The following is a 25,152-nucleotide window of genomic DNA, read 5'->3' on the forward strand; positions in this document are numbered from 1 at the left end:
TCTGGGGCTAGTGTACACCTGAGCCCTAATGGAAAAGTTTCAGCATTATACCTGAGGCACAGGTCTTCAAAGCTAGGTAGACCAGGGCTAAGAGTTTTCTGTCCTGGGGCTTAGCAAATTTAGGGTCGCAAGCTGTCTGGAACGGTCTTGAGTACAGCTTGCTCCATAGAAACTCAAATTTAGCACTGGGAACATATCTTACTGTTTTTTGATATTAAAATTTACACAGAAAACCTTGTCTGGACATTGTGCTAGTTGAGGTAGTTTGGGGTTTTGGTGTTTTTTTCCTAATTTTTTTTTTAAAAATACATGTGCGTAATCTCTTACATAAAACCCTTGGATCCAAATCCATCTCAGAATTTGGATTTTAGAAAGTTAATACAGCCATTCCCATTGGGGTTGGGTAGCGCTCCTGAATCTAGCACATTAACATTTCTGCAGGGGAACCTACAGACACTCACACTAACTTGAATACACAGACATGATAAGTCACCTCACCTTCATTTAGGGCTAGGTCTTGACACAGGTCTTGCAGCACGTGTTTGGAAAGCGTTCAGATTCTTGGAGATTCTTGGATTTTGAAATTCAGGGTTAGGGAATTTTTGACGTGAACTAATTTTTGTATTTTATTATTTTATAGTTTCCCATTTTGCTTTTTCTTACTAAAAGGAAAAGGCAAACTCAGCCCGTGTGTGCAGCAGCTGCGGTCCAGGAAGGAGATGGGCCAGGCTGGGTGCAGCCAGATGAGTGAGGGGTGAAAGCGTCCCCTGCAGGCTGGCTGAGCCATTCACAGGGTCCTTGCGGAACTCAGGGAGACCCTTGCTGTCCACATAGTTTCCAAGGCAGCAGGCCGAGTTGGGGGGGGGGGGAGAGATGCTGAGAGCCCAAGGATGATGCTAGCAAAAGGTTCGAATAGTTTTAATAAAATAAAGAGGGGCTCACAGCTTTGATGAGCAGGTGTGTGGGATTCTCTTCCGTTAATGCCAGTTGACCTCTTCTGGACTTCCAATGTTCCGCAGAGCTCAAGGGTAACACTTGTAGTGCTGGAGCAATGCGAGACGATCGTCCTCAGTCGCGCTGAGCCGGGTTCTCCCAGAGAAACAGGACCAGTAGGAGGCACAGACACAGATCCGTGAAGAGATCTGTCTCTGGGGAGTGACCGTGGTCGTGGGGGCTGGCAATGCAATCGGGAGGTAGGTGATGCCACTGGTGCCCAGCCCCTCCCACCCACCCCGGCCTGATCTCTCACACTTTGATCCTCCCCCCAGCCCCCCACGGCCAGCCTTCTCACTCTTTGGCTTCCAAAGATTTTTTCCATTGTCTTGTTTGAGCAGATACAGCTGAAAGTAGTGTCATTCATTCATTCACTTGAAAACAGCCCCTGGGCACTGTGTGCAGGCGTTAGGGTGGGTGTCGGAGACGTGAAGATGCACATCCCAGCCTGGCTGTCGGTGTCCACGGACCAGTGAGAATGACCTGCTTCCATTAGGAACCTGGTCTACTTGTATGCTAAAGCCAGACTTAGGTTTTATTTAACAATAAGCATTATGTGTTTGAAATGCATATTCTTTCACGGTTGGTAAGCGGCTCAGGAAATACCCTCACGTACTCTGACCACAAAGCTGGGATCTAAGAAGACAAAATTGAAGTTGCACCGTCTCTACAGTGAAAAGTGATCTTTACTTCACGGCGCCCTCAGATGCACCTCTTCTACCTGCAGGCCTATTAGACCTGATGACAAACGTTTATGTGGTTTTGAGACCATAGCAAGTCTGAAGTGGAATGTAAGACAGGGCAACTGAAGGAGAAGTGGTATTTGACGTCAGGGAAGGAAGGGGCAAAAAACTATATAAAGCACACACCAGTCTTAGTGTGAGGGGCTGGCTCTGCCTTTGAGAACGGCTCCCGCTCTCCTTCGCTGACCCCCAAAGCTGTGGAGATGAACCTGGTGGGCGGATCGGAGGGGAAAGACTCGTGCCTGGGTAGATGGCCCCTTCCTCTTGCTTTGAACTTGGCTGCCTTGAGATCAGGTGCCTCTGTCTGCCCGCCGCATGGTGGTGAGCTGCCAGAGTTGGGCCCATAGTCCTGCCCGGGGCCAGAGAGCTTCCTTCCTCTGATACTCAGCTGTCTAGTCTTAGGGAGTCCATTTTGCTGCAAATCTGACTTATTTTTCACTATTAAAGCTAACATTTTGATCTTCGTCTTTCTGCCGTGTCTACTCAGCTGGTTTGGAAATTGAGAAAGGAGGACTATTTTTGAGGTCAAATAGCAGCACCCAGTGGTCCACAGCCACGTGGCACATAGCCCATCAGGTATATTCATTAGGTAGGTTCATCGTTACGATCTTACACCTTTAATGAATATTTAAATTCCATTGCACAATGTCTTCAAAAAGATGAGTTTATGTAATACAGTTTAGAATACAGCCTCTCTAAAAAGTTTGGATTCACTTATCACTGGAGAACACAGCTATCTATCCATAATAATTTCTTTCATGATGATTCCAAATAGCAAAGGAGCCAAAAAAAAAAAAAAATCCTGTTTACATCTTTTATTTAAAGGGTTCTATCCCCCATACTTTCTTGATTCTTTTTCTTGACCTTGGGTCAACCGAGCTTGAAGACCTTTGTTTTTCACAAACGTGGAGCAAGAGAGTATATATAACAGAACAAACAGGCAACACTATTTACTCTGACAGGAGGAATGTTATAGCAAGTAAGCAGATGTTAACTTAAAAAAAATCAGGACTTAACTACGTGGAAAAGGTGACTACCAATTTATAATCTAAAAACATCCCCTATGAAACTTTAGATACATTATAGAGTTTGCTTTTTTTTGTTTTTAATTCTAGAGAGAGAGAGCAAATGAAGGAGGGGGCAGAAGAAGAGGAGAAAGAGAGTGAGCAAATGGAGGACAGGGCTAGAGGGACAGAGAGAGAGAATCCATGTTCAGTGTGGAGCCTGACTCGAGGCTGGATCCCAGGACATAGGGATCATGACCTGAGCCAAAATCAAGAGTTGGATGCTCAACCGACTGAGCCACCCAGGCGCCCCGAGTCAAGTTTGCTCGTAACTGCCCAGGACACACCTAATGTTTACTCTGTAATTTCACATTTTCAGGTACATAGCAATTAGAAAAATCTAGGATCTGTCGTAAGTGGGCTACACTGCTAGATGAACACCTGGGTAAAACATTAGAAACAGGGTTCACGTTTCTGCTTTCAGCTCTGAGACTGCAGAAAATGAATCTGAACTTGTGTTTATCATCACAAGTCCTATAAATAGAGTGGCAACGCTGTTGCTCCTACCGCATCTGGTGCGACTCGGAGATTCTAATTACAACTGGCAAAACACAAAAACAAAACATACAAAACCCCAAAACCCACACCCTGTGACGACTGGCATTTAACAAAATCAGTGAGTCAGAGGCTCGGTGTGTTCTGTTTGATATTAAACATATTTTCAAAGCTGAAGCGAGTCTGATTCTGTGAAGTTACGGCCAGTCCATCACTGTTGTGTAAGAGGTGAATCCACGACTGGGCAGTGGTGAGTCCCACCGCCTCACAGCTCTATGATCCAGGTGGGCGACAAAACCCCTTCGGACTTCGGTTACTTCACATGTCAAATGAACATTATCCCATTTACACAATTATCATGGAGGCTGGAATTTGGATGGAATGAGACAATACGCCAGAGTTTTTTTCAGAGTGAGGACAGCTGGTCACATGTAGGGTCACATTTCAGTTTAATGTCACCAGCTCCTGTATGACCTTCTGACTTGTCCTATCTGAAGCTTTTTTAAAAATCACCAGTAACTTGGGGGAAAATGATACCTACCTCAGAATGGTGGCGTGAGGATTAAAGGAAGACAAACTGAAGTTTGTGAAAATGTAGGTTGATTTTTATTGCTTATTGACTATGTAAAGAAAACATGATTGATTTTGTGTAATTTATTCCTTTGACTACATGTCGAAAATCACATCCACCTAAGTCCCCTCAAAACCTGAAGATTTTCTTGTGAGGCCTGACATACTTTGCATTAAAATGAGAGTGTGGGTCTGAGTGATATAATGGGAACACCACATTGACTTCAAGGGGCATTGAGACCCATGCTGCCTCCATGGAGAGTTAGATATTCACCACTGAACAGCATAAATTAATTCCACACAGCAATTCAATATTTCATTGTAGACTATCTACATGAAAGGAAAGTCACAAGTGTTCTGATGAAAATAAATGTAGTGGAATAATCACGTTTCTTTTTTGTGCTCTTGCTAGACTTCCGTGTCTAATAGGTACACAGTATTCTGAGGCCACGTAGTTTCATCACAACACGTTCATCGGCACACTTTCTGTCCTCCAACTTCCCATTCGCCATCTTGGTTTTATAGGATGTCAAGTCACTTAGCGTGAAGGCTTGAGGTGGGAACTGTAAAGCTCACTGACACAACGCAGGTGCTCTGTGGAAGATGCAGGTGGTTTAGGGACAGACGTGACTGTTTTCATGGCACGTGGTACCCATGCCAGCCACTGACAGGTAGAGCTTCCCATCTGGACACGCACAAATTTCATAGAGTTCTTGTGAGCTGCCGGGAGAGCCCTGAGTTCCCTGAACCAACTTGGGTAAACACACGGTTTCAGCATCGAGCACAACCTGTTTGGGAAAAAAAAGTAAGAGATGCAGTGAAGTGGTCCAGTGGATGCGCACGATAGCGTGAAACTCAGATCTCCAGGCTAGTGTTTTCTCTGCATTGAAAACAAAATAGGGTGCCCAACTTTACCTAAGTCATATTATAATGATCAGATTCTTTTAAAGCATATTTCTGTTTTACATTCAGGCAGGGGCTTAATAATTCCTTCTCCAAATTGGAGAGAGGTCTTTTTTTTTTTTTTTAACCCACTGTGCTAGTTGAGCTACGAATATTTATGAGGCTCTACTCCTAAAAAGAGTCTTTCAGAATTATCTGACAAAAACTGTTTTGCCAATGCACACTTATCTTGTGATCTATTTTGACTTTATGCCAAATCACCTTCTCTATCCCGTTAGGTTAAAGTACAAGCCACAGAAATAAATTCATCTTCACAATTTTTAAAGTTTTTTTCAATGTTTTACTTATTTTTGAGAGAGAGAGAGAGACCATGGGGGGCGGGCACAGAGAGGGAGACACAGAATCTAAAGCAGGCTCCAGGCTCTGAGCTGTCAGCACAGAGCCCAATGTGGGGCTCGAACTCACGAGCCATGAGATCATGACCTGAGCCAAAGTCGGATGCTGTAACCGACTAAACCACCCAGGTGCCCCTTCACTATTTTTACCTGTGAATGTTGGAATTTCTGCTGGTTTTGTTTTCCCAGAAGAGGCAATTACATTCATCCTATTAGCCAGCAACCATCTCCCTAGTTTCTAAAATATCATTTGAAACTCTGCTGCCTTTGTGTAGATATGGAGAAGCAACAGACACACAGACTAACGCCAACTAAAAGTGAGTAAAAGCTATTGGGGTTTTTGCTCCTATTCTAGTTTGGTTAAACTGAAATGTAAACAAATGGCCATTAATTGAGGGAAAAATCTGGTAACGAAGAAGAAGCCTCATACTGAGTAGCCCAATCTTACGCACGCAGGGTGCTCACTTGTTAGAAGGAATTAAGGTATGTTGCAGGTGGGCATAATTTTCCTCCTTGCAAACAAGGTTGGACTCTTCCTTTATTTACATACTCTCATCCATGAATGCCAACCTTATTTTTTTAGCTTTAAAAAAATTTATTTATTTTGAGAGACAGAGAGAGGGTGGGAGGGGCAGAAAGGGAGGAAAACAGAGAATCCCAAGCAGGCTCCACATTGAAAGTGCAGAGCCTGATGCAGGGCTCAAACTCAGGACCGTGAGATCATGGCCTGAACTGAAACCAAGAGTTGGATGCTTAACTGACTGAGCCACCTGGCTGCCCTCATGAACTCTCATCATATATACATATATATACATATATAAATTGATGCCTGCAGTCTATTCTCCCTCGGGAAGCTGACCACTTCCATGTGAAGTAGTGGGCAAAACTGTATTAGACACAAAGCTTTGCCTTGTGGTCTGGGACAGTGTCAGAGTAAAAGAAATGAAACATGTCTTGTATTTTTTGTAAACACGGAACCTACTTACACTATTGTCTAGTGCTTTGGGTTCTGTAGGTACTTGATTTTCCCTAATGTGCTTTTGCTTCTCCTTGTTGGCTTCTCTGCTCTCCTTTCTTGTGGTTAATTGGTGGGGATTTTCCCCCCTATTTTTTTTTCCTGTTCTTCTAGCAAACTCTAGTCACTGGTCGTCCACGTACCAGTTCCTTGCTCATTTTCCTTTGTCTTTATGGGAATATATCTTGTGGGAGGCCAGACATCTCCTCACCTTGAACTAGCTCCCAGTAATTAGGGATATCAACTTTCATTATGTGTCAGGCCACATGCTACTATAAACATGACACCACACTGATGGGATGTGATATTATTTCAAAATTAAAATTAGCATAATTTTTTCAAGGTCATACATTTTATGTAGTGACATTATGATGTAGTAATGAGATTCCAGAATTCTTAGCTTCCATTTTTGCATTTATCTGCTCCTGACATTGTAACGTTTTAAGTTACAACTTGAAGGGGCTTCATCAGATGACTTTTCTAGTCTATTAGCAGGCTGCCATTAGACAGGTCCTGTCCACTCACATGAGCCACCTCTCATGGTCAACATCTGCTATTTCAATTGTACATTCCTGTTAATATTAATATAATTTTAAAAAGTCACCCATATTACCACATTGGTATTATAGGGCACTGTGACATCGTTAAGCAAATATTTTCCCTACTTGAGAAATGAGAACATGGGTTCAGGTCTAGAGAGGCCTGTTAACGCTCTTGAACTCAATGAGGTAACCCGGGAGTTGATCTGGCACTAGGCCAATCAGTATGGAGTAGCGAGTGTTCTATTGCCTTATTATGAACTTTGGCTTGTATCAGCGATGTTTTATTTCAGGACTCGACGTTCCAGATTTCATCTTTATTGTGGCTGACTTTTAAGCTCTCGTTTTTCATATTTAACTTTCCTGTCAACTTAATTTGGTGTGAGAAAGCATAGGGCTCTAGGCAGTAACCGATGATGACTGTCATTTATAGGGAACTCCCAGCGGCCACCATACTGAGAGAAGCTGGATCAATAGGAAATGGCAGAATTGATTCTCTGTCAGCTCTGAATGTCTGCAGTATTCTTTCAAAGATAAAAATAACAAGAGACTGGATAGCACAGATAACAGGCGAAGAAGGCTGTCTGGGTCCAGAATCACTCCAGCCTTTCTTGGCCCTTCTTGCAATGCTGGATTGCCTTTTGTCTTCTTTTCAGTGTCTTTACAAACCACCATAAGTTTAACGATGCCTTAATGGATATGAGGATTGTCAGGAAATACAACGGGAGCTGATACGCTGAACTCACCATTCCATCACTACTTTGAAAAACGATATCCATTTGAGAAAGGGCCTCGATTTTCCCAGCATGAGCTTTAATATGAACACCCTTTGGGGCATCCATGCTTAGACTCCGTGTGGGAGACTCTAATCTGAAATGAGGGAAAGAAATAAAAAAACCAGTATTAATTTTTTTTTTTTTTTTTTTTTTGAGGAAGAGAGAGAGTATGAGCAGGGAAGGGGCAGGGAGAGAGGGAGACACAGAACCCGAAGCAGGCTCCAGGCTCTGAGCTGTCTGCATGGAGCCCGACACAGGGCTCAAACTCATGGACCATGAGATCATGACCTGAGCCAAAGTCTGATGCTTAACCAATTGAGCATAAAAAGATTTATTAATTTTTTAATAAATTCCCCAGGAATCCTTCACTGAATGGAGTTACATGGAAAATACAATTAGTAAAGGATATAGTATCATCATGTTGTTCTTTTTTGTTTGTTTGTTTTTATTTATTTCTAGGAGAGGGAGAGAGAGAGAGAGAGAGAGACAGTGTGAGCAGGGGAGGGACAGAGAGAGAGGGAGATACAGACTCTGAAACAGGCTCCAGGCTCCGAGCTGGCAGTCAGCACAGAGCCCGACGCGGGGCTCGAACCCACGAACCACAAGATCATGACCTAAGTGAAAGTCAGACGCTTAACCGACTAAGCCACCCAGGCGCCCCATCATCATGTTGTTCTTGAATGCAATCCAGAACTAATGTATTAATTTCAATAAAGAAATTAACTTCCCATCAGTGAGAGTCTACGCAATTAGTATCCTCTAAAAACAGATAAAACACTAGACAGCTTTACCCTTACATAGTAGTTTCAGATGACAGGGTCAAGTACTCTGTATACTACATCCAAAGAAAATGCTATCTGTGAAAACGTTGGAAAGCTTTCTTTTTAGTGAACACACACCTTGTTTGGGAAAAAGACAGATTTAAGGAAGAATCCCATGTTCATTTGCTACCAATTCATAAAATAGAATGTAAATTTAGCCTCGAGGTTTTGTTTGCTTTTCTTCTTCTTATTTTAAACTTGGGAGGGTTACAAATGCAAAGATTTCTTTTGGGAAAATACTGAACTGGTAGTGTTGATAGACAGGATGGAGATTGGCCTCGGCTCGCTTTGTTTTTGTAGAATCTATCAGAATCTACTTGTGACCAAGTCAAACAGAGAAAGCCAGGAATACATGGATCAGAGAAATGCCATTTGCCTCGGCCTGAAAAACACTAAATTTCCACCAGATGGCACAACATAATCACTTGAAAGTTTTAACCCAAGGGGTAACCCAGCCCAACCCAACCCAACCGAAGGAAGGAACCCAACCCCAAAGTCTGAAAGGCGGATTTGACTGAAATGTTTAAATATCAGTAAGTAGAACAGGATACAAAATGGTTAGTAATCCACCCACAGCAGGGTAAGATTAGAGTGGGCATGGGCAGGGGAGAGACAGGGAGTGGCTCCAGAGGAGAGATGAACCTACATCATTCATTTGCATTTGAACTGAGTATATTATTTCTTAAACCTTTAACTCAGAGGAATTGCTACCTTTAATTGGCAAGTTTTTTGTCTGCCACTATTTATAATAGAAAGCAAAGTTTCATTTTTTTATGTACAACTCGATATGAAAAATTCGATGTTATGCATTTTGAAATTAACATTTACTTTGAGTACAAGAAAACATTTAAGAGATAATTATGGAATTTATTGGCCAAATTATGTTGTGCTTCGGTTAAGGGGTAACACTTAGATATACCTAGATGATTTGGTCTGTGGATGGCCTGCCCATTTGGCCATCTGCTAATTACATTTTTTTCCTGCCTGGATTGATGGAAAGAAAGGGAGAGGGGATGGGGAAGGAAAGGAAAGGAAAGGAGGAAAACATGTTCGTAGGATCGAGCCCCATGTTGGGCTTTGCACTCATAGTGCAGAGCATGCTTGGGATTGTATCTCCCTCTCTCTCTGCTCCTCCCTCACTCTCTCTCAAATAAATAAACATTAAAAAAAATATACACTTACTCTTCTATGAGGAACACAAAGTTTTGAACACTACTCCAGAAATATACCAAATACATAAATAACACACACACACAATTCATGTTATAAAAACACAATTAAGATAATGTGATTGTTAAAGCAGGTGGGTTTTAAGTAAACCTTTTTAAGTGTTCCTTTTTAAGTAAAGATAAACAGAATTCAGTAACTCCCCACGCTTTTGCCCATATTCATTTTAGAGTTTAGGGAATGTAACTAGTCAACCATGTATGATTATAATATTTAATATAAATATTAATATTTATTGCTCACGTCATGTTAGTACCAAAGAAAGGGGAAAAGTGACTGGAATTTATGGGTAGTGTTTGGACTTCCAGCTCTTTCAGGCTGACGTTAGGCCCAGGTTTTGTAAATAGGGTGAGTGGCCAGGGAGCATAAACACGAACTGACAAGAGCCGCTGATCTCTGGGCAGCACTGACCAAACCACGCAAGGACGAGATTATGTCCACACCAGGCCATGCTGACCACAGGCCCCGTTCATTGTGCTGGTCCCTGAAAGTGGTGGGGGATAATGCATTTAATTCACTCAACCCTCATTTCTTAAGTCCCTATTATGTGCTCTTCTGGGTTTGTAGAAAAACAGTAGCAAACAAGGCAGACAAGCTTCCTGCCTTTAGGAACCTAACATTCATGTAGGTTAAAGGATATAAGCGGAGGAATGACAAGATTCCAGTTTCGTTATACAAATAAATCTATTACGTCTGGTCAGGACAGAGAGGCGGCTGTACAGCCCCTCTCAGTCCCCCATTACATATAAACGCTGGATAAACTACAATGAGGAAAAAACCATGAAACATGGCATAAAAAACAACAAACAAAGGGCATTTTCACTGTGCCAGAAACAGAAGAAACTCGTAGCCAGAGGATGAGAGGGGCTGAAGTGCTGGAGCGCTCGGAGGTACTGGGCAGACAGATGCCATGTGAACTGGTGTTTTAAATCTCTACAGGGAAGGAGCTGTGGCCAACTACGGGAAGGGGGGGGCGCAGGGGAGAGGTGTTTGGAAATGGGCTCTGGGCACACAGATGGGAGTCAAAACACAGCGTGATAACAACCTGAGAGCCAGCTGCTCCTTCGGGGATGTGAGCAGAAAGTCTGAAAACATGCTTTAGTGTAGAGCCCACATGCACACGCTCTTCAGGCATCCCGAGCCCACCCTGAGAAATACTTGTGAACGCTGGCTTTGGAACATGCCCCCTGCAGGGCCCGGGCGAAGTGAAAGTGAAACAGACAGGAAAGGCAAATTCAAGGGTCTCCACGACCAGTTCTCCCAGACGGAGAGCCAAAGGGCATGAATCCCCAGAATTTCTAAAACCCATGGGAGAATCTAGATTCTAGAGAGAACAGGAAGAACTAGGTCTAATAGATCAGTCAGAAAGGGACTAACACATAACTGAGTTTAGAGCCTCCAAAGACATAAATATACACTCCTAGAATAAGACCAGAAGAGACACAGAAAGACTTAAGAACCAGGTGGGTAGGGGTGCTTGGGTGGCTCAATTGGTTGGGCATAGGACTCTTGATTTTGGTTCAGGTTATGATATCACGGTTCATGAGATCAAGCCCCCAGTCAGGCCCCCAGTACAGAGCCTGCTTGGGATTCTCTCTCTGTCACTCTCTCTCTCACACACAAACTAAAAAAATGAAAACCAAGTAAGTAGAAATTCATGAAATAAAAAAATTAAAGTCTCTGGTAGACATGCCACATATGAAAAGAGAATAGGACATTGTAACGTTGCTTTGATAATTCAGAGGAAAAACAAGAAATATAAAATTTGAAATACAAGTTTAATGTTTTTAAATGCATAAAATAAAACTCATAGAATTTCAAAGGAAACTAATGACTTAAAAAATTTTAATGTTTTATTTATTTTTGAGAGAGAGAGAGAGAGAGAGAGACAGCATGAGCAGGGGAGGATCAAAGAGAGAGGGAGACACAGAATCTGAAGCAGGCTCCAGGCTTTGAGCTAGCTGTCAGCACAGAGCCCGAGGCGGGGCTCGAACCCACTAACTGTGAGATCGTGACCTGAGCTGAAGTCAGATGCTTACTCGACTGAGCCACCCAGGTGCCCCGGAAACTAATGACTTTTAAATACAAATGTAAAAATATCTTCAGGGGCACCTGGGTGGCTCAGTGAGTTAAGCGTCTGATTTCAGTTCAGGTCATGATCTCACAGTTTGTGAGTTTGAGCCCCATGTTGGGCTCTGTACTGCTAACAGCTCAGAGCCTGGAGCCCGATTTGGATTCTGTGTCTCCCTCTCTCTCTGTCCCTCCCTGGCTCATGCTCTGTCTCTCTCTCAAGAAAATAAACATAAAAAATTTTAAAAAATATTTTTAAATGGGTGACATAGCAAGTTAGAACGTGTTTAGTAATGTATTAAATAATTTGGGTCAAAGCAGTGAAGAGAGTGTAATGTATTCTGCTATACCTGCTACAATTTTTATGTGATATTGAAGTATCTCTTGCTTCCGTAGATGAAAAAGTCAAAGAAATGGCTAATACCACTGTGGTTTGTTGACCTTCATTTAGAGTTGAAGGGACGCGAAATTTCAATTCTAAGTCAGTGAAAATGAAGGATTTCTTTTTCACATTCAAAATCATTAGCCTGCTAACTTCTATTCTTGGACACCCAGGGGATCCAGAGACCACAAGTGAAGAATGCCTGTGCTTTAGAGAATGAGAAGGCACAGATAGGAAGAGGTCATGGTTAATCATTTTCCAGAACTGAAAAATAACAAGAGTTCCTAAAACTGTAGTGGCGCACCAATAGCCAAGTATGGATTAAGACCTACCCAGCACCCAAACACTCGGTAAAACACGGAGATGAATGAGAACTGTTGAGAATGAGAATTGCTTACCGAAGACCCCAAAGTAATGAATGCTATCTTAACAATGCTGATGAAAATTTATTGTCAGTCTAGAAATCTATCCCAGCTTAACTATCATTCCACTATGAAGGGACTAGACATTTCAGGGCCAGAGGGAAAAGTTTACTGTGTATACAGGACTTATAGGAACTAAAACCAGGAGAAAAGAGTATTTTGCAAGAAGCAGGGGGTGGACATTGGAAAAATGAACACGGCGTGTGGGTAAAGCTAAATCTGAATTGCCTGAAAACCAGAAAACAGATGAGTAAAAGCAAAGTGGAACCAAGATGGGAATAACTTTTTAATTTTTTTGAAATTTGGGAAGAAATGATAATGACTTCAACTTCATTAGAAAGTATTAATTTATCTCCATGCACATAAAATACAAAGGGTAATCATTAAAAGAATAAAAACAGAACCATTAGAGGGAAATACCACAGGGAGACTCAGGAAAAGCTTCTTAATCCAACCAAAGGTCAGAAAGAAATAAAAATGAAATGAACAAGCACAGTAAATAAAACATAGGGGCGCCTGGGTGGCTTAGTCGGTTAAGCATCCGACTTTCGCTTAGGTCATGATCTCGCGGTTCGTGGGTTCGAGCCCCGCATCGGGCTCTGTGCTGACTGCCAGCTCAGAGCCTGGAGCCTGTTTCAGAGTCTGTATCTCCCTCTCTCTCTGACCCTCCCCTGCTCACGCTGTCTCTCTCTCTCCTAGAAATAAATAAAAACATTAAAAAAAAATTTAAAACAAAACAAAACAAAAAAAAAAAACATAATACCACAGAAATATGTCAAGTATGCCAGTGATTATAATAAATATAAATGGTTAAATTCCCCTGCTGAAAGTTAGAAACTTTACTGGAGGGGGTTAAATCTGAAATCCAGAAGTTTAACCCCTAGAGAAACTGAAACATGAATAATACACCTCACATGATCAACAAATCTGGTCAGTTCAAAGACCTAAATCTGAAAAACAAACGTGTTTTTGAAAGAATTCATTCCCTTCATAAGGGAATGCCCAAGCAGGATCTTTCAACACGCCCAAGCTCCTAAGGGTTTATTTTCACTATTCTGTTATTGGATGAAACTAGCTTACTTAACTTTCTTCCTTTCTTCCTTCCTTCCTCTCTCTTTCTCTCTCTCTTTTTCTCTCTCTCTTTCTCTCCCTTCCTTCCTACCTTCCTGGCTTTCCCTCCCTTCCTCCCTTCCTTTTGAGATTTATTTTTTAAGTAATCTCAACACCCAACATAGGGCTGAAACTTCCATTTCCAAGATCAAGAGTCACATGCTTCACTAACTGAGCCAGCCAGGCAGACCAGCCACCTTTTTTTTCCCCCTGTTAATGAATGAAACTGCCAATTCTTCAAACTGTTTTCACTCATTGAATTGACTAAATGTACTGTTTTATTTTGCTATTTTATGACATTTTCTTTTTTTCTTGGAATTTCTAGAATTAAGGAAAACAAGCCACACCATAAACTGTCAATTACCACGAGATACAAATTGCTTTCATTGTTTAAGTAGCCTTGGAATGGTAACCTGTGATAAATGAAAGATAAATATTCGGGATGAGGAATGTGATTATGCGAGCTGTGTTAGATCAATTCAATGCCTCATTTGTCAATCATGCATTGGTAGACACTGATTTTTTTTTTTATCACTAAGTTGTTTCAAAAAACACTGAAACAGAAAAAATTAAAACAGTGCCAACATACCACTTTCAGACCATATACAAATATATTTGAAAACCAAGAATAAATTAATAACTACCTAGGGAAATACAGTTGACCAAAATTGACCCTTTTAAAGGTAAAGGTTTAAATAGACAAATTTCTTATAAAAAAAAGAATTGGGGGTGCCTGGGTGGCTCAGTTGGTTAAGCATCCAACTTCAGCTCAGGTCATGATCTCACGGTTCATGGGTTCAAGCCCCACAATGGGCTCTGTGCTGACAGCTCAGAGCTTGGAGCCTGCTTTGGATTCTGTGTCTCCCTCTTTCTCTTCCCATACCCCTTTTGCATTACCTCTCCATCTCTCAAAAAATAAATGTTAAAATTTTTTGAAAAGAATAAATCAATAAAAGAAGGATTGCATTATTTTTAAAAAATGTTTATTTATTCTTGAGAGAGAGAGAGAGAGACAGACAGAGCACGAGTGAGGGAGGGGCAGAGAGAGGGGACAGAGGATCTGAAGTGGGCTTCATGCTGACAGCAGAGAGCCAGATGCGGGGCTTGAACTCACCAACTGAGGTCGTGAACTGAGCCGAAGTTGGACACTCAACTGAGCCCCCCAGGCACCGAGCATAGGGGTTAACTTAGCAAGAAATGTGAAAAAACATACATAAATAAAACTTTTAAGTATTCCTGAAAGGACAAAAATGGATTTTAACAAATGGAAAGACATCTCATGTGTTTTTGGATAAATAATGACATAAAGATGTCAGTTTTCCTTAAATTAATATATGAATTTAACATAATCCTAATAAAAGAATACGCTTTTCTTGAACTAGACAAGTTAATGCTCAAGTTGACAGGGAAAAATAAGCAAGAACTGGCAGAGAAATATTAAAAGAGGGTAACTACAAGGGAGAGAGAGAGAGAGAGACAGAGAGAGACACAGAGGGAGAGAGAGAGATGTCCTACCAGACATTAAACTATATTTTATAGGGGCACGTGGATGGCTCATCTGGTTAAGCATCTGAGTCTTGGTTTCGGCTCAGGTCCTGATCTCACGGTTTATGAGTTCAAGTCCTGCATCAGGCTCTGAGCTGGCAGCGTAGAGCCTGCTTGGGATTCTCTCTCTCTCCTTCTCTCGGCTTCTCTCCAACTCACGCTCTCTCTCTTAAAATAAATAAACTTAAAATAGAATATCTTTTATATCCTATTTAGCAAGGTTGGTACTAGGCAGACTCGTGGACTAGAAAGAAAATATGCAAACAGACCCACGTGCACAGGAAAATTTAATACATGATAAAGGTTTTATTTCAAATTGTAGAGACAAAGGTAGAATTTTTAATAATCGAACTGCTGCCACCTCTGGCCGGATGACTGGAAAAGATAAAATTAGGCCCACGCTTCATATCTTATACCTCATACGAGAATAAACTCTAAAGGCCTCAGGGATCTCAAATGTAAAGGGCAAAGCCAGACAAGTAACATGCCTGACAACTTCCTCCTTCTATAAGGAAAGTTTCAAATTAGGTCTTAAAATCCAGATGTAATGAAAGAAATTATAAATACATTTAAGTATATAAACATTAAAAATACAATAACGTTAATAGGAAACATGTTAATATTCAGAATATTTTATATATTTTAATTTTTAATTTAATTAAATTTTATTAAATTTAATTAAAATTTAATAATATTTAAAGAGAGAGGGAGACACAGAATCCCAAGCAGGCTGCAGACTCCAGGCTGTCAACATAAAGTCCAACGTGGGGCTCAAACTCATGATCATGACCTGAGCCAAAGTTGGACGCTTAACCGACTGAGCTAGCCAGGCACTCCTCTATAAATCCACTCTGAAGAGTAATTAAAGAAGCAGTGGAGATGAACTCAACTCCAGAAGGAGCAGCCTTAAATAACAAAATAAAAAGGGACAGATTTATACGATCTGAAGAGAAACCAGAGGATTTAAGTAACAAAATAAAAATGTGAAAGATGCTTACCCACACTAGTCACTAGGGAAATGAAAAGTAAAATAACACAAGATAACATGAAAAAGATCATCAGCATGAAAAAGATCATCAAGTCAGTGCAAAATACTGGTAAGAGATGAGGAAAGACAGATCCATACACTGGTCACGGAATTACAGATTGGCTCCAGCACTTTGAGAGGCACATTGGCCATGTTGGGCAGAGTTCAGTACGTTCACATCCAAAACCCACACTTTGTACAACAAAAGAAATCTGAAAAACTACGTACTGATTACGCAGTTTTACGTTAATGTGTTTTTCATAAACATTTGCAAAAGATACCATTTCTGACTTATGATAAACATTGTCATTTTGAAATGAAACTCCTTATTTTATAATGTATTTGATGGAAACTAAAAATCCCGGAGATTTGATACCAATCAGCTTTCGGTTACAATTCAAGATGCTGATTTTTTTTTTTTTTTTTTTTTTTTGCTTAAATTGTATAGCTGTGACCGGGAGTTCTTTGACTGGGAGCTCTTTCATTTGGCTCCTGTGTCCTTTTGGCTGTTATTTTGATTTTTTAAAAAAAATTTTAAAAATAGTTTATTTATTTTTGAGACATAGAGAGACAGAGCACGAGTGGGGGAGGGTCAGAGAGAGAGGGAGTAACAGAATCTGAAACAGGCTCCAGGCTCTGAGCCGTCAGCACAGAACCCAATACAGGGCTCGAACCCACGAATCACAAGATCATGACCTGAGCCGAGGCCGGATGCTTAATTGACGCTTAACGGCACCCCGTCGTTGTTTCGATTTTTGAGCACGTCTTATTCACCGGCGCTGGAAAATGTTCCAAATTCATCTTCTGCATTTGCTGCCCTGGTCCTAGAATGAGCCATTTCTTCAAAGAATCCCAATTCCTTTTATTGCAGAATGGTGTGAGAAACCAACTACCGGGTGACACGGATTTCAATTACGTGCTCTCCCTTCTAGAATTCTATGTTGTTATTTTCCAAATCTGCCATTTTCATACCATTGTGACCCTGCCTTACCTTGTACTCAAAATTTTGTTTTCTTTGAGGGCTCAGTCGGCTAAGCGTCCGACTTCATCTCAGGTCATGACCTTGCACGCTCTCTGCTCTCAGCACAGAGCCCCCTTCAGATCCTGTCTCCCTTTCTTTTTTTTTTTTTAAATGTTTTTATTTATTTCTAGGAGAGAGAGAGAGAGAGACAGCGTGAGCAGGGGAGGGTCAGAGAGAGAGGGAGATAAAGACTCTGAAATAGGCTCCAGGCTCCAGGCTGGCAGTCAGCACAGAGCCCGACGCGGGGCTCGAACCCACGAACCGCGAGATCATGACCCAAGCGAAAGTCGGACGCTTAACCGACTAAGCCACCCAGGCGCCCCTCCTGTCTCCCTTTCTGACTTCTCTCGTCTGCGCTCTCCCTCAAAAATAAAATTAAACATTAAAAAAGCATTTTTAAATAATAATTTTTTTTTTTCTCACTGAGCATTTTATTCATGTCTTTTAAAATCTCTCACTTTGCTCTCTCACTTAGATTTTCAGGGGGTAACTTGTTGTGGCTGCTAATTCTGTGTCTTTTTATTATTATTATTATTATTATTATTATTATTATTATTATAAACTCATCTTCAGCTACGACTGTTTTCCATAGGTGTTTTTGTGTCGTGGGTAATGGGATCATTTCTTCACTGCAGCTGGACGTCAGTGCAAGTGCAGTTTTTAACATTAATTTCCCAGTTCTGAGATCTTATACAAGGAGGTAGTGTCGATTAAGTCCTCCCATCTTGGCCAAGCACATGTCTGTAGTTCATGGTTTCTTGTGGGTCACTCGACCCAGGGCCCAAGACGGGCTTGCAGCACCTTTAGACAGCTAGGCAAATTGTCTAAAATAACTTCCGTGGGAGACCAGGGCGTACAAGGCATCTCAGTCTGGGCATTGCACACACACTAGGCTACGGCTTGGTACCCCCGTCCCATAATACACTAAGGCCCCAGTCCCTAATCTCTGTGGGATCCTGATTTTTCTAGGAGCACGTCAGTTCAGCTCTGACAGTGAATTTCCTCTTTGTTACTGAGATCTAAGTATGAGCTTGTCTTGCTTTCTAGCAGAAAAACGTTTGTAAGTATACAACATATATTTATAAAAATGTATTTCCTTCCTCCCTCCCTCTCCCCTTCCTTACCTCTCTTCCTATTTACTTATTTATTTATTTAGAAGTAAACTCGTATTTACAAGTGTTTGAAACACGGGCGAATGTTTCCATGCCCTTCCTTTTACTTTACCCAATGAAGGCACTTCTATGTTACTGACCAGGTGCTAAGCAAAATGTTACCAGCAACTTACAAAGAATAACTTAGTTAATCGCCATCACCTCCCTATTGGGTTTACCCTGTGATGTTAATGTTTACTGATTCCTTAAGTTTCAGATCAAATAGTTCCTTCTCTGTGAATCTGTCATTTCAGATTGCCTTGGGAAGATTTTATGCTTTTTCTCCTCTGCCCTCACTACATTTTGGACTTTCATCGTAGCAAGGAACTATATTGTTCTAACTTGTTTGCATATATCTTTTCCCAAGACTTTAAAATCATGAAGAGCAGGATTCATGCCTTTTATCACTGCGGAACTAGCATCCATCCTGGCACAAAAACACGTTTAGTCTATTTTTGCTGAATTTTTTAAAAAAAGAATGAATTATATCACATAGGAATGAATAGTAGCATGTCACAATGAAGGCACCATGTCAGAGTTCATATTTTTCTTGTGAATGATTTTGCTAAAAGAAATGTAAATCTAGTTTAAATGCAAATTATTTTTTTAAAGAAAATAATAATTGTCACCCTTCTATGACTACCACTTAAGCCAATATCAAAATTTAAATTTGTGATATTTACACACGTCTATTTCAGGGATGTATTTGCAAATGCCTTATAACCTCAGCCCTACAAAATCCACATTCTTTCTTTACAGGACATTCTAGAATCATTTTCACTGTACTCAGGCCAGGAGCAATAATGATCCTGGACTCAGAAGTCAAAAGTGAAAGAAAGTTTATAGTAAGAATTTACAGGAGAAAATATGACTGTCGTATAATTGATTAGTGGAGTCTGGCTGTAAATCAAAGACTAAATCACTCGGGGTCCACTTAGCCGGTGGAGACAATACACTCAATGTACGTGGGCTTTGGGGTCAGAGCTGAGTTTGAATGATCTTTCAGCTACTTCTTCATCTTTGCTTAGAACATGCTAATATTTTGGTCTCAGTCTTTCTCTTTTATAAAATGGGGATGAAGTTGATTATTTTTAGGGTTGAGCTGATGATTAAATGAGATAAATTTTGAGACAGCATGGAGCACAGGTCCTGGCCCGTTCAGTGCATGTTAGCTCAGGGCTTCCAGCCTCACCCCATCCCTCCAGGAATATCTTACAATTTCCGTAGTTCCTCAATCAATTTGGTTATAACACCTGGGTTATGTGACGTCCCTTAGTATATCACATTTCAGAAAGCAAGAGATTACTCTTCTTTCACTTCTTTCTTAGCAAGGGTCTGCTGTGTAACTGGCAGATTTAGGTCCTGATGGACAAACTAAGCTGGATGGTTTAATTTCAAGATCTAGATCTTTTAAAATAGCGGCATTTATTTCAAAAAGGAGTCTGGTATCTCTACAGTCTGTATTATTGTATAATTTCAAAATGGTTTTAATGGGATCAGTTTTAAAGACACTGTATCATTTTTCTATCCTAGAAAAGCAAAATGTTCTTCTTTCCTAACTATAATAATTCTGAGATATTGATCTTATGATCCTTTATCAAAATTGATGAAATTGTTCTAATGTAATTAGAGTCACAATTTATTTTCATGCTGCAAATGTTCTCTAAGTTGGTAAGATAAACTGAACTCTCATTTGCTTTTGATTAATATTTAATTAGGCATTCAAGATAAGAGAAAATGCTTAATTTCCTTTTATTCCATTTAGGGTGATTATTTACTTGGTATAATACTGATACGAAAAATGATTATTTGTATTCAACTTTCAGTTTACAAAATACTCTTAACCTAACAGCTTATTGATTTTTTCCCCCAAATCTTTTGAGATATGTATTACTATCAGCATTTTATAGATGAGAAAAAATAGTTTCAAAGAGTTAGTTTGGCCAAGGTCACAAGGCTTCTCTCTGTAAAGCTGGGACTCATACTGTACTTTATTTCCTCTGTTATACATAATATATTAGGATATTAATTGTTCTGCATATATTTCAAGTTCAAATACTGAATATAATTGCGAGTGATGCCTTAGGCTTTAGACATTTGTTTTAAAAAGTAGTATTTGGGGGCACCTGGGTGGCTCAGTGGGTTAAGCACCTGACTCTTGACCTTGGCTCAGGTCACGATTTCATGTTCATGAGTTTGAGCCCTGTGTTGACAGCAGGGAGCCTGCTTGGGATTTTGTCTCTCCCTCTCTTTGCCCCTCCCCTGCTCATGTATGCACGCTCTCTCTCTCAAAATAAATAAACTTTAAAAGTAACTCAATAAAAAATAGCATTTGATTTTGTTGTAAGATACAAATATAATATTGGAATAAACAGTTATAACAATAAGGGTCACTGAGGAGTGTGGTGATAAAGTGAAACACACACAGGCACACGGAGACTGTGTATAAGGAACACCTTTACCTCTGGAACTAGGTGATTTTATACATTCTGACATTAGGTAAAGACATCCATTGTTGAGGACATTATACTAAATGAAAGAGCCAGTTGGAAAGTCCAAACAGTGTCTGATCCCATTGTACGAGGTGCCTAGCGTCACTGAACCCATGGAGACAGAAAGTAGAGGGTGGTTTCCAGGGATTGGTGGAAGGGAGAACAGGCAGTAGTTTACTGCACACAGAATATCAGCTTTGCAACATGAAAAGAATTCCGGAGATGGTGGTGGTGATGGCTGTACAACAGTGCAAACGCACTTACTACCTTTGAACTGGGCACTTAAAAGTGGTTAAGATGGTAAATGCTCTGCTTTGGGTGCATTAAGCAGTGGGAATCTGTAGTACTTTTTATCTCCTTTAGATTTTAGTAAGTTATGACTAGTTAGCAAGTGGCACACGATGGGGATAAAGGCAGTTGGTGGAATAAGACCTGTTCTGGAAATAACTGCTAACATATTACTCCAGTACACGTCCAGGTATCTTCTGTAAAAGAGCTGATATGTGAACAAAACTCTTACCTCAGGTCCTGAAATGGGTCGGCTCTTACGAGTGGGGTCTCCACTGAATGTTCAAAAAGAGCGCCTTCAGGCCCTAAACAAAACCGGAGACGCAACTTTTTACAAAAGTAGGATCGACAGCATCAAAGGAATTAAACATTTAGTTTATATGTTAAAGCACAAGTAGGCTTTGCCACTGAATCTGTGCATATGTGAGCAAGAAAATGCAACTAATGTATAGAAACTAATGTACAGACTTTTTAAACCGTTCCAGTGAGCTGAAATTATTCTCAGAGGACATTCTTTCACAAGGAACCAGAACTCGGTAATTAGTCTTTAAAGGTATGACAATTACTTACTTTCTAATATAACCAATGAGTGATATGATAATGACCTGTGATTGTTGTAATGGACATAAGTATAAGGCGGGCATAAAGCCTATAAACCAGTATGTATTATCTTTAAATATGAACGGCTGTCCCTTCATCATTGAAACTGTCGATGCCCAAATTAGATCATTTTACTTCTGTTATTACTATTTGGTCTCAAAGTAATATTCTTCAGAACCTATTTGCATGTATTAAAATAGATGTTTTGTAAATGGCTTCATAAAATAATTCTTAGTAAATCTTTGTTGATTTTCAGTGTAACTATATTTCCCTTTTGTATGCATTCATATGAAATATTCCCAACCAAGATTATATAACAATATATCATTGGTGTAACACCGGTTTCTGGTAGAAAATAGAACATATTATTTGGGGCCATATCATTTAAATTTTAAACAGGGAAAAAGTTGCACTATAAAATATCATTATATAAATAATGCATTTAAATAACTCTGAATACTATGATCCTGTATAAATATTTGTATAAGGAAAGTACAGTAATTTAAAAAGCCCAGTCTTACAATGCTAACTTTTTTTTTAAAAAAAAAAAGAATGTATCACCAAGATTAGATGTAGTAAATGGTCTGGTCATTTCCACTATAAAATATCAATAGTTTGGATGACTCCATCCTTCTCTTCTGGATCCCAGAGTAATTTATGATGAATGGATGTTCCTGTGAAGATCTGTAGTAAATTCACAGACAGAATCCAACGCTCTAGAGTTCATGGACATAACCCAACACTGCAGGGGAAATTGCTCTAGGCTGCCCCGTTCTTCCCTACCTGTGGCTACTCTAGGTTCCTTCGGTTCAGAAATATAGAGCTCAATAAGAATACTACTGCCCAAACAGTGGATAATATACACCCAGACACCTGTTAGGTTTTTATGTTGACACTGATAACTATTCATTAAGATTGATTCCAGGGGCGCCTGCGTGGCTCAGTCAGTTAAGCGTCTGACTTCAGCTCAGGTCATGATCTCATGGTTTGTGGGTTCGAGTCCTGTGTCGGGCTCTGTGCTGACAGCTTAGAGCCTGGAGCCTGATTCAGATTCTGTATCTCCCTCTCTATCTGACCCTCCCCTGCTCACGCTGTCTCTCTCTCAGAAATAAATAAAACATTAAAAAAAATTTTAAAAAAGATCGCACATGCGCTGAGTATTTATAGACCGAAATGAGCCTTACAAGTGGTACCAAAAAAAAAAAAAAAAAAAAAAAAGATTTCTATTGCTCTGCTTCACAGCCAGACTCCCACATGGTGTCTCTACTGCCTCCAGTCCATTCTGTCCTGACACTGCTGTGAATGGCCTTTTGCCTTAATACTCCAAAGAAAATGTCTTGCTAAGATAATAATGACCTCCATGATGACGTTCAATGACGGTTTCCGTCCTCATCTTTCCTGGACTGGAATTATGGGAATACAGTCTCTCTTGGCATCAAGAAAATGGCTCCCATGATGTTTCTCCCACCACACTGTCTGCCTCGTCACACTGTCCTTGAGTGGCTGTGCTTCCTCTATCTTGAGGGCCCTAAGGTTGGCGTGTCTCAGAGCTCAGCTGGCTGATGATGCCCTCGTTTCTATCTCTAGTCAAGATTTGAGCTCTGAGCAATAAAGAGCTCACATATCCAAGAGCTGACTTGGCATATCCATTTGACTGTGTCATAGATACCGTACACTTATGCACGTAAAACATTAATCGTCTATTCCTTCTGCTTTAAAAATGTATTCTCCTCCTCAGGCTTCTCCACTACCTAGAGAATAATGCCATCGTCCAGAAACAAATATGATCTTTTGATCTTTGATTCCGTCTCTTAACGTCTGCCACCCATTTGATCTATCTGCACGTCTTTATATATCATTATATATTTATATATTTATATATTCTTAGTTTGGAGTCATCAGCTTCCTTCAATGACCATTGCTACCACCGAGCCAGGTCACCAGCATCTACTGCTGGTACGACAGTTGACATCTTCCTAAATGGTCTTACTGTTTCCTCTCTTTCCTCCAAATAATCTATGCTCCCTTGTAATAGGTTATATTGATCTTTGTATAGATCAAAAACACTCTGCTTGAAAAATTCAATGTCTTTCCATTGCATTTAAAACAAATCCTAAGTTCTTATAATGCCAACAAGTACTTGCATGAACTGGTTACTCTGTAGCTCCTCTTATACCAGACTTGCTTCAGACTTAAATTCCATATGATTACAATATAAAAATCATGAAATAATATAGCAGAGATAAGCCCAAATGGAAAAGCTATCAAAACCAATGTAGGCGTGCCTGGGTGGCTCAGTTGGTTGAGTATTCGACTCTTGATTTGGGCTCAGTTTATGATCCCAGGGTCATGACTGAGCCCTGAGTCGGGTTCCCCACTGAGGGTGCAGCCTGCTTGGGAATCTCTTCTCTATCCCTCTGCCCCTTTCCCTGCTTAGGTGCTCTCTCTCTCTCAAGCAAAAATAAAAATAAACAAAACTCCCTCCCCAAACACAAAGTCTATTAGAATGGGCTAAAAAAAATAAATTCCATCTGAAAGCCACTTTCAAGAGAAAGGTAATCATTTAATGTGAGAATTTAGGTTGGAAGGGTAATTTAAGGGGCCATCAAGGTCTTCTTAACAGAAGTTTAGAGAAGCCATTGCACAGGGAAGTGATGTTTAGCACAGATGGAATCTGTGATTAAAAGGGGAATGTCAACACACTTAAGAGAAACAAAGCTAGAGTAAATATTACTGGACCACCTAATTAATCAGCCTGGAACTGCCCTACCTGTGGACTTCTCATGTAAGAAAATATATGTCCTCATCACTCAATTGGGTTCCTTTCAGCTGAAAGACTGTCAACCGATGGGCCAGGTCATTCACTGTCCACAGAGCTTCATTACGAAGTGTTTGGAGACCTTGGCTCTGTTCTCAAAGGAGATGCTGATCTATTAGAATCTTGTAGATAATCTGTCTTCATGTCTTTTTAAGGCATCTGGACTTATCACCTTTGTTTATGGTCACTTTTTCAGCTGTTGAAATCGTATTCTGCAGATCCTCAGTGGCTTTGTGTGTGACTCTAGTATTTTGACACCATCACTTCTGACTTCATGTAATCCTACTTAGCCACACAGGTGCAAAGAAACTGAACTAGCTTATCCTTAAATCTTGCTCTGCTCAAGGGAAATTGAATTCCATTATAGGACACTGTTTTTCTTACTAAGTGTTGGGGAATGCACCCAGCCAAGCAAATCACTGCCAAGAAATCAAAGTATATTTTTTTTTTGCCAGATGTCAGTTCCGGCAATGGTCTAAAACATTTTTTAAGGTGAAATGTTGATACTTCTCCAGTAATATGTTCTATAATTGGGTTAACAAAAGGGGTATGCTAACATTGGTCATTTGGAGACCAATTCTATTTTTAGGGGGGAAAAATAAGGCTGTCTAAAGGCCTTGATCCATTTCAAACTGAGTTCGTGAAATTAATCTCCATAAATTTGATTTAAAAATAATTCTTCAGT

At 40.4% G+C, this 25,152-nt stretch overlaps 1 protein-coding gene and 1 long non-coding RNA gene across 2 annotated transcripts in view; one reads left to right on the top strand and one right to left on the bottom strand.

Moving 5' to 3' along the window:
• The first annotated feature begins 1,032 nt into the window (after positions 1-1,032).
• The window catches only part of LOC120247438, a 31,878-nt gene continuing 7,758 nt past the window's right edge, over positions 1,033-25,152 (top strand). The window contains exons 1-3 of the long non-coding RNA XR_005532308.1: positions 1,033-1,193; positions 2,224-2,312; positions 21,535-21,602. This is a non-coding gene — a long non-coding RNA (uncharacterized LOC120247438). The remainder of the gene's footprint in view (positions 1,194-2,223; positions 2,313-21,534; positions 21,603-25,152) is intronic.
• The window catches only part of SGCG (sarcoglycan gamma), a 97,223-nt gene continuing 75,973 nt past the window's right edge, over positions 3,903-25,152 (bottom strand). Inside the window, exons 5-7 of the mRNA XM_039255345.1 lie at positions 21,282-21,354; positions 7,464-7,587; positions 3,903-4,653 (exon numbers count right to left, since the gene is read on the bottom strand). Of these exons, the coding sequence (XP_039111276.1) occupies positions 4,480-4,653; positions 7,464-7,587; positions 21,282-21,354 (371 nt within the window). The 3' untranslated portion in view covers positions 3,903-4,479. The remainder of the gene's footprint in view (positions 4,654-7,463; positions 7,588-21,281; positions 21,355-25,152) is intronic.

The sequence above is a fragment of the Hyaena hyaena genome, unplaced genomic scaffold, assembly GCF_003009895.1.
Source record: "Hyaena hyaena isolate Hyena2069 unplaced genomic scaffold, ASM300989v1 scaffold_11, whole genome shotgun sequence".
Taxonomy (NCBI): domain Eukaryota; kingdom Metazoa; phylum Chordata; class Mammalia; order Carnivora; family Hyaenidae; genus Hyaena; species Hyaena hyaena.